This window comes from Rhea americana, unplaced genomic scaffold, assembly GCF_003343005.1.
Source record: "Rhea americana isolate MKP2758 unplaced genomic scaffold, rheAme1 scaffold_77, whole genome shotgun sequence".
NCBI lineage: Eukaryota > Metazoa > Chordata > Aves > Rheiformes > Rheidae > Rhea > Rhea americana.
The window spans coordinates 1,275,358-1,293,919 of NW_028186945.1; the positions used below are offsets into that span (position 1 = coordinate 1,275,358).

At 34.7% G+C, this 18,562-nt stretch overlaps 2 protein-coding genes across 2 annotated transcripts in view; both read left to right on the forward strand.

The window, feature by feature from the left end:
• The window catches only part of IPO11 (importin 11), a 101,246-nt gene that overhangs the window by 59,836 nt on the left and 22,848 nt on the right, over window positions 1-18,562 (forward strand). Inside the window, exons 27-28 of the mRNA XM_085322428.1 lie at window positions 426-539; window positions 2,279-2,400. Coding sequence (XP_085178554.1) covers window positions 426-539; window positions 2,279-2,400 — 236 coding nt within the window. The remainder of the gene's footprint in view (window positions 1-425; window positions 540-2,278; window positions 2,401-18,562) is intronic.
• On the forward strand, window positions 12,320-15,933 carry LRRC70 (leucine rich repeat containing 70). The gene is made up of 2 exons (XM_085322433.1): window positions 12,320-12,476; window positions 12,961-15,933. The coding sequence occupies exon 2, from the start codon at window positions 12,972-12,974 to the stop codon at window positions 14,895-14,897; it is 1,926 nt and encodes a 641-aa protein (XP_085178559.1). The 5' UTR covers window positions 12,320-12,476; window positions 12,961-12,971; the 3' UTR covers window positions 14,898-15,933.

An 18,562-nucleotide genomic window follows, 5' to 3' on the forward strand; every position in this document is an offset into this window, starting at 1 on the left:
AGAAATTATTTAATTTAGAAATACTAAGATTTCTAAATGTCATTAAAATAGTAATTTTGAATCATAATTGACTTTAAAGATATTTCTAGCAGTACACTATATTGCTTCTTCCTTAAGATACAGGATTTAAAATGTAACATAAATCACTTTTTGAATTGTCTTTGCTGTTTGGTGAAAACTGAACTTCAGATTGCCATAGTKTTTTTGTTTTAATAACCATGAAACCTTGGTAATAAGTCCTCAATATTGTGGTCTGAGTGGCTTTTATAGTACAGTTTATAATTTCCAATTTAATAAAGTACATCGATCAAGGATACATGCAAGTATTTTCCMTGTATTTGTGTTGTATGTTTAAGGGGTTTTTTTTTGTTGTTTGTTTGGGTTTTTTTGTTAAATTTATTTCCTCTGTTTTACTTTTGTTTCAGAGATATCCAGTGGTGATGTCTACTTATCTGGGGGTCATGGGTAGAGTTCTACTACAAAATACAAGTTTTTTTTCCTTACTTTTGAGCCAGATGGCTTGTGAATTGGGTCAGGAGGTAAGGATATTTAACTTGATATTTCAGCTGGACTGCATGTTGAAATTTTGCCTACTTTTGACGTTCTTGTGTTCTTTTAAAGAACTTCTCTCTGTATTTTCCCTGCTTGCTCCTCCCTGATCCAACTTGATCACTTTTTCCCCCCTCTTTGGTCCTTCCCTTGAACATCTTTGATAAGTTTTGTGTGTTCCACAGTCCCCTTAACACATCTCATAACCTTTACTTGGTCTCTAAATTCTCTTCCCTCTACATCCTGTAATAATTCCCCTTAATTTGCCTGGCATTGCATGGTGAAAGCTTCCTTACTTGACTCATCTTGGTCGTTTTACACCACAGACCATGGTCTAATCGTTCTCCTTTGGTAGTCTCTAGGAGTAGCTGATTCAGTGTGCTTCATTTTCACGGTTTAGGTTACTCAGGTTCCTCTGCCTATCATTGTTTCTTATCCTTCCTGGCTTTTTGTGTTCTCTGTGGTTAGCCTTTATTCACGTATCCTAACAGAAATATTCATTCACATTTGGAAACTACTTTAACTGTGTCTTTTTGTGCATGTTTGTTCTTTGGACAGTGTGCTGCTGCTGTTATTAGGGAACTGAGGACTGCTGTGATAGGACTATTCTGAAAGACTAAGTCTCAAAATTTAAGTCTTTAATGCTCAACTGCTAGGTAATCTGTTAACTGAAAATTAAGCATGAATCAAACACATACCTAMAGCTTTAGGTATGTCATACGGTGAGTTTCATGCTGTGTTCTTAGCTCTGATGACAAGCTTTAATAGTTCTTTGTCCGTGAGGTAGAGATGATCACGCTCCAGAGCTGTTTGACAGGAGAAGCCAAAACTAAAGTGGGCATCTTCCTTCTTTCCTGAGCTCCACTGACTATCACTGGTGTTTATGTATGCTTTCTTAGGGATTAGAACCGGCATGGTCCAGAAGATTACTGATGCTGAGCTACAAAAAGAGGATGTATGTTCTGGGTTGTCTTAGATGTCTGTGCATTCTGGCTTTGTCAGATGGCCGCTACCTGTGTGCAAACTGCGTGCCAGTCATCTGACTCCTTCAAGTAGTTGCAGACTTGATTTCATTATCCTAGTTTTACTATTTTATGCAAATATGTCAAGCCAACAAATATAACCAAATGTTTCRCTTTGTACTCTAAATCAAGCAGTGCAAGTGTCTGGGCACAAGGTTAAAATGGCTATCTTTCACTAATAGGCTTTAATGCTACAAGTGTTTTACCTTGTCTTTCAGTGAAATTTAGTAAACTTCTTATCCGTGGCTAAAATAAGATTTTCAAATAGGTAAACACATGTCATCTGTTTTGTTCCTCACCAGTGAGGGTAAAAGAGCACAAATTTACATGATTTATATATGCTAATTCTTATATGAAAAATGATTGATTAATTCAGTGTTTTGTCCCTGTATTAAAAGTATATGTAACTTCTGGGTTACAATTAATAGACTTAATTGGCATGCACGCATATAAGGGGAGGGAGTCCTTAGGGTCTGGCAGCACTATCATAGAAGATACAAATAGACTGTTGCTGCAAATCATTTGTCATGCATGAGTAACTGCATGGTGACTTTCCCAGACTGAATGTCTCCAAAGTGATGGCTAAATTAAGTGATTTTCTAATACTGAGTACCCATCAAGTGAAACATTCTGTTTCCATTTACATTCCAGTACAACAAAGTAGTTTATCTGTAAGTTAACTATATACAATGTATTTTTTTTCCAAGTTGGACCAAATTCTTGGTAACATGATTGAAATGTGGGTTGATCGGATGGATAACATCACTCAGCCAGAAAGACGAAAACTTTCTGCTTTGGCATTGCTTTCACTTCTACCATCGGTGAATAGGTGAGAAATTTTAATATGCACTGTACACGAATACGTCAAGGTTACAAGAATAAGATTTTTTTAAAAAAATCTTTCACAATTCTACAGATCATTATTCAAATATGAGTAGTTTTATTACATCTTTGTGGCTGAAGAAAAACATTAAAGAATTTTCTTATTACATTATGTTAACTTTATATTGTGTTTCATAGCAATACAGTATACTTATATTTCATGAAAAATACTATTTAGTAAAAATGAGGAAACAACTGGATATTTTATTGTCATATGCTTTATTGTACATTCTCATATTAGTACTGGACTAGCTTCTCCTCACATCTGTGTTTAAGTAGTTGCTTTGGTTGGCCTGTAAGTCTTCTGGAGCCCCTTCCAGGGAATAATATTTGTTCAGCCTGACTTCATATTGAGTGTAGATCTTAACTTTCATCCTGTTTTTCCCCTTCATGATACAAAGTAGAACAGTTGCATAAAAAAAGAAATAACTGTTTTAAAAGTCTTTTTTTTTTCCACTGTAGACTTCTGTAGCAAGCAGCTTACGTTACTGTCTTTTCTTTTCTCTCCATTATTGTTGGTGGATAAACGTGACAGGAATATTTTTAATAAAAATGATGAATAGTGTAACACTGAATTTTAAATTGTCACTACTGGAATTTATATCTAAACACATGTTTAGATAAGATTTTTAGTCTATACTTAGCTTAGGATTACTCCTGCCTGCTCTGTAAGTCAGGAAGACAGTATGGCATGACTTTATATTTGGTTTGGAGGATTTCCTGAAAAGTTTTAAGTATTTTCTCATGGTAATTTAGGTTTTGCATAGAAATCCTAAAGCTGTGGCAGTATCTGTGAAGCTGTAGAGTATTTACTCAGTACTCTTAAGAATTAGAGAACTTCTGTATGTGTAATTTAAGGAGGTTTTACTGCTGCTAATATACATAGAAATTATCTGCCTGCTCTCCCTCCTTCCTCCCCCAAATCATCAGGATAGACACCTAGTCAAAGGTGAAACAAGCAGCTGCTTTATGTGAAAGTGTTTTTTTTTTTTTTTTTTTTTTTTCCCTCCTCCCTCTTCTTCCCTTTTTTTTTTTTTTTTTTTTTTTTTTGGGGGGGGGGGGGGGGGGAGGAGTGTTCCAATAAATGTGACAATGTTATATTAAGAGTATATTCCAAACCTTGTTAAAGAAGTATCACCTAAAATTTAAGGTACTGAAGCGGAATGCTGATAAATGCCTGTCTTCCTTTTGAAGTTTCTCTTATAGAGAGGAAGGAAAAAGAACTTGCTGTAGATAACTTTGTTATTTTGAACTACCTTCAACTGCTCCAAATTTCCTGCTGCAAGAGCCAGTTATTCCTGGCAGTTCTTACACAATAGAACTTCTCCAAACAACAGCTTTATTTTTTATTTTTCAGATATTTAGGAATGTTTTTCTGAAATTACAAAAAAACCCTCTTTTTAGTGGGCATCTTTATGTAATAGCTACAGAAATTTTACTACCAAGACCAAACGTAGCTTCAGACAGAATATGTGAAAATGATTCTGCCAGTTTTTTTCTATCTACTACAGAACAATATGATTAATTCTAGCATTCCCATTATATTATTCCCGTCATGTAATTATATTACCTGTGCTTGCTGCATCTCCTATTTGAAACTCCTGTTAAAACTTAAATTTTTCTAAAATACGACTATTGTGCAAATCAATTTGAAAGTTTAAACTTTTAAGTGCAATACTTAAAATATTGTTTTGATTCATACAAAACAACATTCTGAAGAAAAGCTAGGTAATTTATCCTTTGGGAATACTTCTCTAAATAGATTTCTGGTTAAATATTTCTTTGGATATCCAAAGCTCGCTCTAGATTCTCAGCTGCATAGAATAGAGTGTCCAAGGAGGCCATGAGACTGGCTTGCTCCCGAAGGCTGAGCCTGCTGCTTTTCCTGTTCTACCATCAGCATAGGAGGCAGCACCATCCCGTTCAGTGATCAGTGGTGATACCAGTGGCAAGCTCAAATTTTCAGGATTTTGCTATAGGGAAAATAGGCAGCAACGCTGTATCTACTGCTTCTTGGGGATTTTTTTTCTCTTTGCTTATTGCCTCCCATAGCCTATAAAACAGCAGTAGAATAATATCAAAGTATTTTAGTGAGGAAGGGCAGAGAGTAGATAAAAGTAGCAGGTAAAAATGAATGTAGCTTGTACTCCCTTTCTTCCCCCATGGAGCTGCTTTACGATTAGAATGATAACGGGGAAATCAAGGGAAACCTTCCCCCCTTCCTTCCATTCCCCCCGCCCCAGCTCTGTAGTGTAAAACCATTGTTTTTAGATACTTCTCTGGTTATTGATGGTGTTGGCAATTTGCATGTTCACTGAGGACTCTATTCATTTTGAGCGAAGCCAAATCTTGCATCATTATTCCATTAAAACCAAGTATGGCAACAATAAGATTATTATTTTAAATGTAACTCCTTTGACAGTAGCTTCTTCACAAGTGAAGGATTTTAGAATGGGTAAGATGGAAACCACCGCAATGCAGTTGTATTTTCACAGTGATTAGCTTTCTCTGTAGACAGTATCTTTCAGAGTTGTATGTAGTGGCATATGTAAGTTCACGTCTTTAATATCAACAACATACCGCTGCATTTTATCCTGTCTACTTATAGTCCTTCAATTCAGCATCCTGTTTATCTTCTATGCACAGCTGTGTATTGTGTTAGTCTTTAGAAGTTCACATTAAAAAAAATCAAAGCATAACAATAACTAAGTTTCTTTCCTGATTAGTGTGTTGCAACACCTTTTTACTTAGCAGTAATTTCCTGATTTTACTTGCTTTTCTTGTAACTAAATGCTGCCCAGTTATCTGCATTTGCAATCTGTATCTGGCCACTCAAATTATGTTAGCTTTTTTTGTCTGGCTATATATGCATGTGTACTATTTTCCACATTTTATGCTGTTACTACCAACACACCAGTGTTCTATTTCTGCGTTCTTTGATATGCATTTATTTAAAGCTCTTGGTACTTCATAAAATAGTGAACCATTTTTTGACTAAGAATGGGCCAGCTATTTTTAAGGACTTTTTCCTTTAAACTGATGTGAATACTAGTAGGGTCCAGCAACAAGATCAAGGTCATGGTGTAACAGTGTCTCTTGAYTGAGAGGTAACCAACAGTACTTAGGTTGGTAAAATCTTGCCTGGGAATGTAATCTAAGCTTAATTCCATGTAGTTATAAAATCTCAGAATTTCTCTTAAGGATGCTTGATGCCTGTTAGGTAGGACTATTTTAATGTTTACTGACTGTCCAACAGCAGCATGTTTCTCTGTTTAGATCCTAACATACATAACATAAAACATCCATGGGCATTTACAAGATTCACCTAGCTTGAAAAGAGTGCCACCTGATGTTTTTCTTTCATGGCATGTTGTCTAGGCATACAGTATTTGTTTTATGCCTGTCTGTGAAAATGTGATTGTCTTGTGCTATGTAATGCTGCCACTTTTGTGTCTATAACTCACTGTTTCTGAGCAACGGCTCAGAACATTTGGGGTTCGTAGTCTAACTTAAGCTTTTAAGGGGTTCTAGATTTAACCACTCCTAGCTTTCATGAGAAAAGGGAAAGCATAAGAAATGTGCTATTGAAGACGGAATGCATCTTATGCTAGTTCCCCATCCTCTCAAGTTTTTGAACATCACAATCAAAAGATTCCTGTATTTGTCGTTCTTTCATGAAGCTTGTAAATCCTTGGAGGTTTTTTTGCTGACCTCTGAAGTTTGTGGACTTGCACTGTTTTCCAACGTGACAGGCAAAAGTCTATCTTTTTAAAATTCCATAAAGAAAGTAGTTTGTAATCAGGTTTGTAATCATACGAACAACAGACAAACTTTTATTTTTCACCTTTGTTAGTCCATGAAATTTGCATCCCAAGGAAGGAGAAAAGGTAAGAGAAGTTCAGTAAACACATTAAAAGTTTGCTCTGACATGCATAAAAGGAACATCGATATAAAATGGAATGAAGCTGGGCATAATATCTCCAAGTCATTATAGTGTCATCTGTAGTTACTATTTCATTTGTTAATGTTGATTACTAGTAGATGTTTCTAAATGGATAGCAGATTTTTTTTGTTTGGTTTTTGTTTTTTTTACCAACTGTTCTAATTGCTCTGTCAGTTCAAATCATAGTAGTTTGTTACTATACCTTGGTCCCATGTTAGATGATCTGATGATGCTGCATAGTGAAAAGAATGCATTAGTTGCATATAATAAGTGAATTTAATGAGAATATAAAACAAACGGTAGTGCACTGAGTCAAATTTTAAAAACTTCATTAATAGTTATAAAGACAATCACTCAAAAATTAGAATAAAGATTTAATAATTTTAGTGAACTCTCCTGTTCCACTTTTTCCAGTATCTGAATATTTCTGGTTTTGTTTTTTTGTAAGAGCTTGCTTGTATAATATTTTGTCTATTTTTAATTTGTGTTTTAGATTATTAAAGCCACTTTTCCAAAAAAGTCCGTTAATTTTAGTGCCTGAGGGTAGGTCCAGTCTGAGAATTAACTTTGAGCTTGAAATGTGAAGCATTTGAATTTGTTTTGTCTTTCTCCTTTATAATTTGGGACACTTGAGTAGTGTTTTGAGATTCCATTGTTCATTTTTTCCCTTTGCTTCAGATTGAAGTATTTGTCTCAGAAACTACTGCAGGGAAAATGTTAAGCACCTGAGAGGTTCTGTGAGTTGCTGTATTCACATCTAGTCTTTATGTAAATGAATGTCTGCTTTTTCTCACAGTGTGTCAAGTCTGATATGTCAACCAGTATGAGTTCTGCCATTTGGATAATTGGCATTGTGAGTTTAAGTGCAGATAACATGTCATTATAAATCTTCATTAGATAATTACAAAAGTTATTTTTTTCTCTGACATTTGCTAAAGTTATTTTAAGTTAGGAAATTTAATTTTCCTTTTAAACTGTCTATATGTAATGCAGGAAATGGCAGAAAAAGTGCTTTATAAAATGTCTCCTTAGTTGTATCTCCATTTATTAGGTAAGATTTTTTTACATAACTGATTTTAATATCCATATAAAGAAAGGAGAAGGTACTACTGAGTTAATTTCCCTGTCTTCCCCTCTTCCACTTTTATTCCTTCTGTCAAAAGATGGGCTCACCCACACACATAATGCACTATCAGTAGTAAAAGGAGCTCTTTTTACAGTTCTCACCTTTGGCCTTGGAATGTGTTTGGTTTGTCCACCAGGTAACAGTGCAATTTTAATTGAGTTGAAAATTGTGATTTCAGTCTTAATCTGAGTATCATAGTCTGTATCACTCAGTGTTAAGATTAAGGAAGTTATAGTACTATATGCAATTCACCTCATAGTATTGGCAAGGAGGTGTAGATTGGAAAGACACTTAAAATTTATGTTGTTCAAAATCTCCATCTGCATCTAGTTGTTCTTATGAAATGATCAGGAAGAAATTATTATTTCTCTGCCCATAATCCCTTTTTTTTTTCAAGGAAAAATGTATCAAATGATGGCATCAGCGTGTCACTAAGTGCCCTGACCCATAGCAGAAAACAAGCTGTGGCCATACCAGGTTGATTTGCATCTGATGCCTTGCTTTCATTTGTGACCTATTTAAATACAGGGTTTCAGAAATCTTTCCTAAAACTCTTCTAAATATAATTTACTCTAAAATTGATTTTTAATTATGTAAAGGACAGCAAAAAGAAAATAATAGACTAAATATTTATCCTTTGTAAAGTGCAGTTTACAAGTTTGCAGATAAGTAGAGTGACCACTGACTAAAGCATACCATCATTTATTAAAAGTGAGTCAAAAATCACAAGACTGAAGTAGATTTTAAAAAATAACTGGTACAGTTTTTTGCTGTTTCCACCTGTGTGTGTTCTGAGCTGTTTTGGTATAGCTATTCATCTTTTTGCTGTATGCTGCATGAAATATGAAACTGCCTGAGACTAGTTGAAATTTTCGTGACTCTTCTTAACAGTGCAAGAGTCAGGATACGATCCCAAAAATGAACAACAGTACCCATGTCACTAGAAGAACTTCTGCAAATAAGTACTATCTTAAAATGATGTTTTATATTCAGAAAATCTGATGAAAATGATGGTAGAATAGAAAATCAAGTTTTGATATTAAGGAATATCTTGTGTGCTAGCGTAAAGAACATTGTTTTTTTAAAGAAATGGTTTTTGTTTTTTGTGTATGGATATTATCCACAATTTTCATGAAATTGTTATGCTTTCTCTGTTAAATTTTTAGAAGCTATTGGCTGCTAATGCAGGTGGTGTGCTGCTGAAAGCTATAAAATTGAATTTAGTTTTCAATCAATTCCCTGAAGATTTATTCCAACARAAACTTTGAAATCATTTTGCTTTGAATTCTTCAAATCTTTGAGTTTTAATTTTATGGTATGCACATTTGTTATTGTGAAATTAGAATACAGGATATAAGAAGCTAGATCTTCAATATTATCAAAAAGCGGTAGGTGGCAATATCTTTTTTTCTAAGATGCATTAATGTTGAGTGTGTTTTTTCATTCACTCATCTAATTTGAGCAGAGTTCATTAAATATTTTAGCGAATAGTAGAAATTGCAGCTATAAATACTGTGTTTTGTGAGCATGTCACATYTGATTTCATTGATGGCCAGACAGCCTTTTTTGATATGTTTTGTTTACAGGACTACTGCTTACTCTGTAGAAGACCTGTTATTTTTTTCTCTTTAGTTTGCATGATAAATGTGACATATTGATGCAATGATTGTTTACAATGAGATGAGAAATTTACACTAACGATTTCTCATCAGTGATTCTGCTGATGTAATCTTAGTTGCAGAATGCTGTTACGTTATTGTAGTTTAAAGCAAACTGAAATTTTTAAAAAATTAGATATATTCATTTTCTCTTCCTAAATGGGAAAAGTAATTGTATGGTTTCACATTTGAAAACATTCTGAGAAACAGTAAAAGCTACTAGATAATTTAATCAAAGGTAGTAAATGTGAAGAATCAAAAGGAAAATAAAGATAATTTCTGTGATGTATGTTTACATACATAAAGTTTAGTACTTTGGGATTTTTTTTAACTTGGAATGTTTTTGCTATGTTATTAATTTGATATTGGATTAGCTGTAGTGCCTGTCTGTGCCCTTCATAGGAGTCACTGTTGCTATTAGATCAGAATGCAATAGCACTCTATGAACAGAGAAATTTCCAGGAAGCAGCAGAGCAAGAACAAACTTGTGCAAAAGCATGAAAGGAGGGATCTGCAGTATTTTTGAGATAATCAGAAATTTGTAAATAACCTGGATGATGGTGATGGTGATGAAAGAAAAGAGATTTTGAGGCCAGATAAACTTAGCATTAGTAAGATGTCCATAGCAGATGTTGCTGGACATGGCGAGGTGAGCTGAGACTGAATGTTGATGTGTGTGCAGCCTAAGTGGTGGTAGGTAGTGGCTGAGTTGTTCTAACCGGCGGTCATTTCTGGAGAMTGACATGCAGGAAGATGAAATTATAGCTATTTGGAAACAAAACAAAAAATGTGCATCATAACCTACCTGTGGAGGAGAAGAAAGCAGAAATGGGCAAGACCAGCATAAGGAGATGTTTGTTAAATTAATAGAATGATAGTAACAAAGAGAAGATACAGATAAATGCTAGGGGAGCACAATACTTTGAGACAATTGTGACTGACCATTTCAATAGTAAAGATATCAAGGAAAATGAGAAGGAAGACAGCCAGCCTGGTAATTTTCCTCTGAATTCTGTGTTGAGATACCAATAGTGCATCACAGGGAAACCATACTTCTGTCTGTCTGTCTTTCACTTTTGCCCCTGCCTACTTTTACTGTGTTATTTTTTTTAATAAAATATACAGTGGGAGGGAAACAGGTTCACTCTTACAAGTTCAAAGGAATGACTGCAGTGATGAGAATTAGTTTTCATGCATTGTGTGGGCTTTAACATCATTTTGTAATAATTAAGATTGAAATTCTTCTTTAAAAAATGACTTATTTTGAAGATGAGTAAGTTTAGAACTTATTTTTGAAYTTTTTATATGTTTTTCTACTGTACATAAATTTGAGTTGGATGACTGCCTTCTGCTCATTAATATTCATTACCTGAACCTAACATAAATCAATGAGTGCAGAGAAAATAGAAGTTGCTTGGAAGGACTCTACTTAATACAGTGTTTGTGTGTTCTTCCAGTTACTTTGACCTGTCATTTTATGCAGAATTTGAGAAATTCTGTTGAATTTGGCAAATTGCTTTTGGTCAGACTTCATGCTCATATTCACAAGTACTAAGTAATTTAGTTARATTGAGTTGTTGAGATTTTTTCCCRGTCATTGTGGAAACAGATTTTTGTATGTTAAAAAGCAGTGACAGTAATTTTAATAATGTGAGCATATTGATAATATGAGCAAGATAAAATTCACTGCAGGATTCAAAGATCTATTGCCGTGCAAAGCTGTATTCACATCTAAAACTTGCCATTTCTACTTGCTGCTGGAGAACAATATCTGTAGTGAATGAAATACTGTTAGCCATCTCTAATAGTGATATATTTCAAATAAATGTTTGGAGATTTCACATTAAGTGCTTTCTTTAGAGTTTTCGGTTAATAATGAATTTTATTGTTTAAGGACAAGCGACTCTGGGTATTTTTGRCCTCCTGTAGTTGAAAATTGAAGAATTTCCATTAATGACAATATCACGTTTTACAGATTCAAAATATTATGGTTAAAATTATTTTTTGAAATCCCTGAAAATGTAGGGTTCTTTTGGCAGAATTTGGAAGGAAGCCTATTCAAGTGTGTGCTCATTTTGTTCATGTGCTTCCTGCGTTTCAGTTTGGATCCACATAGATAAAAGRTATTTGGTGGTGTTTTGCCCCGATGTGAACTTGCACTTTGTACATGCAGTCAGTGTGGGTGAAGGGATCTGATGCTTCCGTAGCAACTCTTCTTTGTSTGTGGCTATTTCTGGGCTGTCTCATCCTCTTTTTTGCTGAGCAAGAGGTCTCATTTTAATATAAATTATAATTTTTACACTTACRTTGCTATTTGCAGACTTAATTTCTTAAGTTTCTATCCTGCTTTCTCTAGCCCCTTCTGCCCTTAGATTACGAGATGGGACTTTGCAGGTATTTAGCCCCTATGACAGATAAACCGAGGATGTAGTTTGCTACATAAGTGAGCATGGTATTTATAGGGCATGTACTGGTTGCATAACGTGTTTATCTGCACAGGAGATGCTAAAGGAAACTAAAGCTGGGTGCCTGAGGGTGTGATGTTCAGAACATACRTAAACCTTTGCGGATGCTTTTTTGTACGCGTCCATGCGTGTGTCCTAAAGCAGAACTTAACAAAGCGCCTGGATGATGTCCAGGTGCCGGGCTAGTGCCTCGTCCTGGAGGGCTGCCCGGGGGCTGCAGCGGCGCGCGCCCCGCCGGGGGCCTTCCCCCGCTCCCTGCTCCCTGCCTCCGCGATGCTGCAGCGGTGCGTTGTGTTGGGAGCCGTTTGACTCGGCAGACAGAGATAGAAATGTATAAATGGTGCTAGTTATTTAATAAAGCCTCTGGGTTCCTGACTGAAAGAAAAAAGGATTTACAGATAAGGCAGTAGTACTATTACAAATAGCTGTGCTTTATTCCGTGATAATTGTACCTCACCATCTCACATAAAACTTTTTTTGAGCACTATTAGTAAAAGAAGAAAAGAGCAGTAGTAGTTACAAACTAAGATAGTTCTTGGTTTTTTTAGGAACAAGCAGTTGGGATTTCCTTTCCAACAATACTTTTGAAGCACAGATAAAATGGCTTCCTGTCTCACGGTTTCCTGTATCCATGGCAACCTCACTTTACCCACTTATTACTCYGTTTCCTGAGTGAACAGTTGCAAAACCTAGGACAAAATGTGAGAGCTCTAGTATGCGGGAGTATTGCTTGAAAAACTTCACAGATTAATATAGCAAGTGTAACCTGTAGTTTAGCCCAATGAGCTACAAAACAACAAAATAACGGAAATAATGTRCTGCAGATTTGGGGTAAGAATTTRTTTTTATTTTGAACGTAGCTGAACTTTATAAAATTAAAATTGGAAATGAGCCACTAATCAAAGGAAACCTGTTTTCTGTTAGCGTTTCTACTTGAGTATTATTGCAACATCTCCTACTCATTTTTCAAATATATAAAACAATTAAAGGAGTATGTAGTATGCTGAATTTACTCAAAGCCATTATTTTGGGAGCTTTGTTGCTTTTATGCTGTAACCATTTAAATATTTTCTGGCTAGGTTGGCAGTTTGTTTCGCTATTCATTTACTCAGAAATTTTTTTCAGTATTATTCAAACTGATGGTACTTTAAGTTTTATTTTGAAACTGCTTATTTGACGTCAAAGGAGAATATTAAAATAGCAGTCTGGAAAGTAATTCTTGCTGCTTTTTTTCTTAAAAAAAATGTAGAAGTAACATTCTTAAACTTTRAACTGAATAATATTTATAAACTTGATCTTCTTTTATCTCTACTAGCGAAGTCAGAGATGAGTGAGAAGGCCAAAGACAGGGATATGTGTGGACTACAAAGTTCTCCACCCTGCATAGGAGCATTCCTGTATATCCTTAACTGTTTTCTTTTGTTGCTGCCCCAGAAGGAGATTCTTGGCTGTCCGTCTGTTTGCCGGCTCTGCACAGGGAGGCAAGTTAACTGTCGTAACTTAGGTCTTTCAAGCATCCCACAGAACTTTCCCAAAAATACGGTTCTTGTATACCTCAGTGGGAATAACATATCACGTGTGATTCCAAATGAGTTAACAGGCCTTCAGAAACTTGCTGCACTGTACATGGATAATTCCAGTATTTCGTATGTACATCCGAAAGCTTTTGTGGATCTCCATAAACTGTGCTACCTGCATCTAAATAACAATAATATTAAGCGCCTGGATCCAGGAATATTTGAAGGTCTTTCCAGTCTTCGTTGTTTATACCTGCAGAATAATCAAATAGCTTTTGTTCCGAGAGGATTATTTAGTGATCTCCTTTCTGTTAGATATTTAATGCTTCAAAGGAATCRTCTCAGTGTCCTTGGAAGCAAGACTTTTTTGGGAATGATAAGTCTCCAAACACTTAATCTAGCCAATAATAAGATTTCACGGATATCAAATTCAGCATTTTATCACCTTGATCACCTTGTGTATTTGTACCTTGAAGGTAACAACTTAACAGTCGTGCCATCAAATGCCATTGGAATGCTCAAAAATCTTGAAAGACTCTCTTTGTCTCACAATCCCATTGGATCRATACATCCTTTTGCATTTAAAGGACTTAACAAGCTCAGATATCTGTCTTTAAAAAGTGCAAAGCTAAAACATATTGCTATAAATGGGTTTTTTGGATTAAACAACCTCAGACAGTTAAGATTAAGTCATAATGATTTAGAAAATATAAGTTCTAGCAGCTTTACTTTGTTGCATAATTTAATGTATCTGCAGCTAGACAGAAATAAAATAGCCACTATTGATGATGGTACCTTTGCAAATATGGGGCATTCGCTTAAAATACTAAGTTTAGCATTTAACAATATTACAGAGTTGCAGCCTGAAGTSCTCAAGCCCTTAGTGTCTTTAACTCACCTCCAGTTAAATTATAATCCTTGGAACTGCAGCTGCAAAATGCTTGGGTTACATAAATGGCTATCATCGTCTTCTGTTTCTGTAAAAATTCATTGTCAAAATCCTCTCAGTATGCGTGGTAGACCTTTGCATTATATTAAGTGGACTCCATTTGCCAACTGCAGTAGCCCTACTGCCAGTCCAGAAAAAATCTGGAATCTAGGATCTGTAAATATTCATCACAACACTACCACTTTCCTGATGGCATGGCATAAGGTAGAGCGGCACAACACATCTGAACAATTTTTCAATGTGGATACTAGATATGTTAATTTCTGGGAAGGAGCTACAGCAACATCTGCTAACCCACTGCCTTATGAAARAAATGCTGCTGAAAATCCATCACGGGCAACTATGGTATTATCACTATTGCCAGTGCAAATACCAGCACAGATCATACCTGTTAACACAACCGTACAAGATGAAAGTTTWTCTCCATCAGATGCAGCATCTGTGTCATTAAAACCATCTCTACTTTGTACACAACAAGTTGAAAAGCTGAACCAGGCTTTTGACATTTTACTGGCTTTCTTCATTGTGGCTTGTGCTGTAATCCTGTTCCTAACATACAAAATTATTCAGTTTAGGCAGAAATTAAAGGTTTTAGAAAACTCAGGGGAAAAGAGAATAGAATATTATGGGTTTTATCAACCTGGCAGATATAGCATAACTGACCCAATGCAATCTCTAACTCAGAATTCAGTGGGATGTTCAGAACTGGACCAAATTAGGCTGCTCAAACGAACAGAATCTGAGAGTCAGGCACAGGTCATACTGTTTGAACATTCAGCATTGTGATTTACCTCATTTGATGTGCTGTTAAATTTATTGTGATCTGAAATGTCAAAAGTCAAGAACTCAATTTTCTAAAAATTCCTTTACTAATTAAAACTGGGTGACTATAGTATTGTGGAAAATGACGATTTCTGTTCTACATTGTCATTTTTTCCTGTTTTAGAATTTATTCACTTTGTTAGATATCAGTTAAGTTTGACATGGATGGATAGATTCCTGCAACAGGGACAAAGGATAAATATTTCATCTATAACTCAAGTATATCAAAAGGTGTGCAGTAAGAAGTGTGCTTGTATATTTATTATYTATCTTTATTTTGTAGTCCTTATTGATATTAAATTCCTATAGAAATTACTTAACTTGAAGATGAGCAAGCAAAATAGTTCATTTTATCAGGATTGTGAAGCTAAAAAGTTGGTGCAAATGAGAATAGAAAATTGCTTTATATATTTATTGTAATGAGCATTTTCTGTTCTGCCTTCRTGCCACAGTGGAAAAACAGCGAACATTCTTACAGCTAATGTATTTAATCTTTCGAGGAAGCGAAAAAGCTGAAATTATATAAATTTGTTAATACATATGACATTTTAATACACACATTTGTGTATTCAGTCTGTATAGTGAATATATTAAAAATGTGAATTTTTTTTGTTTGCATATATCTCATTTTATGATCATAACTGCATCTGGAGTTAATACGGCAAGTAACATTACCTTGGACTGAAAAATTGACAGTCTGTAATGTGTCTAAGATAATAGAACTCGTTAATTATTTTCTAGAAAAGATATCTTGTCATCTGTATAGCAGTAGCTTAAAGGTGTTTTTTGCAAGATAAATGATATAAACTGAAGAAGTGTACTTCAAATGAAACTTCTAGGTTAAATGCTGAAGATTCTTAAATATTTGTGATGTATGTTTGCAAGTGTCTGTCAAAGTACATTTTCTCACTAAAGGCTAACTAAGCTTAGTCTTAGTTAAATAACAGATATTATTTCAATATGTACTTTGCATTTGTTTCAACTTTTTTTCCATTTATATTATTAGTAGATTATGCCTACTGTGCTGTAGGTTTATTTTGAACGTGAATTTCTATGATTCTCTTTCCAGTAACTCAAACTTTATCCAGAGTATRTTCTAGAAAAAAACGATTAGTGTAAAGTTTTTGACTAGTTGAAGGAGACTTATTTATGTAGTTCATGTCTTCCATAAATATGTATCCTACAGACTTCAATCGCTTGAATTTTAAGCAATTCAGTTTACAGTTAAATCAGTTAAGCCTACTGTTGAGCACAAGGAAACAATAGAGAAGAATATTTTGATAGGTTGTCCTTCCATKAAGTTAATTGAAGTTGCTTAAATTAGTATTTTGCCATTCCCAGAATCAGTCTTGAAATCGAGGGCAGTCTGCAGATGCATAGGCCCTACCGTGGTGTTTCTTGTTCCAGCCTTCTTTCCTTCTGCCAGCATAACTGATATACATGGCAAAATGTCCCAGTATTGTGCTGCTCCTCATCCTTTAATTTCGTGCATCTCTAATGCATTTCTGAGAGTGACAGATCATTTCATCTGCCAGTACAAATACAGACCTGCCTGTACTGTCTGTGTGTGAATGTGGAAGCATATGTTGTGTGTATCTGTTGTTGCTTGTTATCTGTTTGTATTAAATGTACTGAAACCTCAATTTACTGTTTCGTAGTACTATATTTTAGTGTAATTTACTGTGTATTACATTGACTTTTTTTTTTATGGAGCACTGAATTCAGCTACTTTAACAAAAGTTTAAACCATTTGGATTGCATGAGTTTAAAACTTTGTATATTTTATAACGTTATTCTAATTATAGATCAAATATTAAATGTAATGTGCAGATCTTAAGGAGAGAAAATATTGATGATGTTTTAATTCATGTTTAATTCTTTGGGTGGCTGTCTATTAGGGTTCTTTTCTTTATCTCATTTTGCTTGTTATTTTCCGTCTCTTATGTAATTTATTGTGATAAGTGTTATTTTTTTCATTTAATTAGAGCTGCAGATTCTGTTCTACTGTAGTAGTTCTATGATTTTAAGAGCTGTATTTCTAAATTACYAATTTTTTATAAATACGTATTCAAAAATAATGAATTGTGTTAGCATCTAGGTAAAAGAAATTCTAACRAGAGCTAGTTAACTACATTTCATTAATAGAAATGCTGATATTCTCATAAAAGAAGGGATTTTTCTRGAGTGAACAGATGCTGAGATCGACCAAGTCTGCTTCTCAAAGAAATCTGCCAGGTTACAGGTCTTGTGTTTAAACTGTATATTCCACAACTGCTTTCCTCCGAAGAATGCCGTTCCCTCTGAAGGTGTGCCCTTCCCAATAACAAGCTTCTGTAGAAAATGTTTCCCGGTCTGTAGTGGTGTGTAGAAGTGTAGAAGGAAATTGATAGCATCAGAGCTGTCTCTGCAAGCAAAGGGAAAGCTGCCTTTCGGAGGGGGAGGAGTCGTCCTCTAATATGCATCTTGCTAACAATTTTATGCATAAGACTAATGAGGAATTCAGAGATTCATTATGCAGATGTTGGGGAATGGCTTTGTTTTGCAGTTCTTACTAAAATTTTCACACTGGGAAGCTGAGATTCTTCCATGTAAGGAAAAAGTATAAAAATGTTGGCAAGTGTGGTTCATGTGTGTCTTAACTATTAAAAATAATTAGAGATTATATGAGAAAGTTTAGCAGAGTCGGCCCTGAGGATGTAAAATAGAGTTTAAGTTTTCAGCTACTCACCAGTCCCTTACTAGATTCCCATTCATAACGTTTATCATTGGAGTTTATGGTCAGCCTTTAGGACTGTCCTGGAAATGTTGTCTTAGCTGTGTTATTACTGTTTTTGGAGCTCCTTAGCACTGCACAGCTTCTAGGAACAAAAAACAAAAAAACAACAAAAAAAAAATTGTTCATGATATGTGTAATCTCTGTTTGTCACCTTTCTTCCTCTCCATGGGATAATGAAATAATGAGTTAATCTTTCTGAAATTTACTGTTACATCAGTAAAGGTGGGTGAAACTTCGTCATGTCTTGCCTTTTACTGCCTCATTCTGGACAATGCAGAAAAGTAGAAAAGATTTTCTCCTTTTCTTTTTGATCTCTAGAGGAGAAAAGGATGCTTTCAAAGGTAGCACTTCCCTTTCTGATAGATTGAGGAATATGAATACCAGAAATAGAGACAGTTTTATTTAAGAACAGCTAACATTAATATTGTATATGTTTTATTAAAGTGATGATAGAACTTAATTTATAGTGGCTTGCTGCATAATTAAAATCTAGATTTAATTTTTTCCATGAAACTTCAAGATAACAAAAATGTTGAATGGAATAGCTTAGTGTATTGGAAATTACATAAAATGGGAAAACTACGTATCACATTCTTAAGAACTGATGTAGTCCGTTTTTTGCTTTGCAAAACTTACTCCATTTATTTTTTATTCTTATTTCAACAAATACTGAAATAAAAGGTGTGAAACTATTCATGTACATATTGCCCTAAGTATGTTTGATATGCTTGAAAAGCATATCAAACCTTGCATATTAGAGGCAAGGTAAATTTACTTGCATAAAAGATCCTTTTACTAATTAAAACAATGTTAATATTTGTTAATTACAACTTTGGAACTTGATCCTAGACTG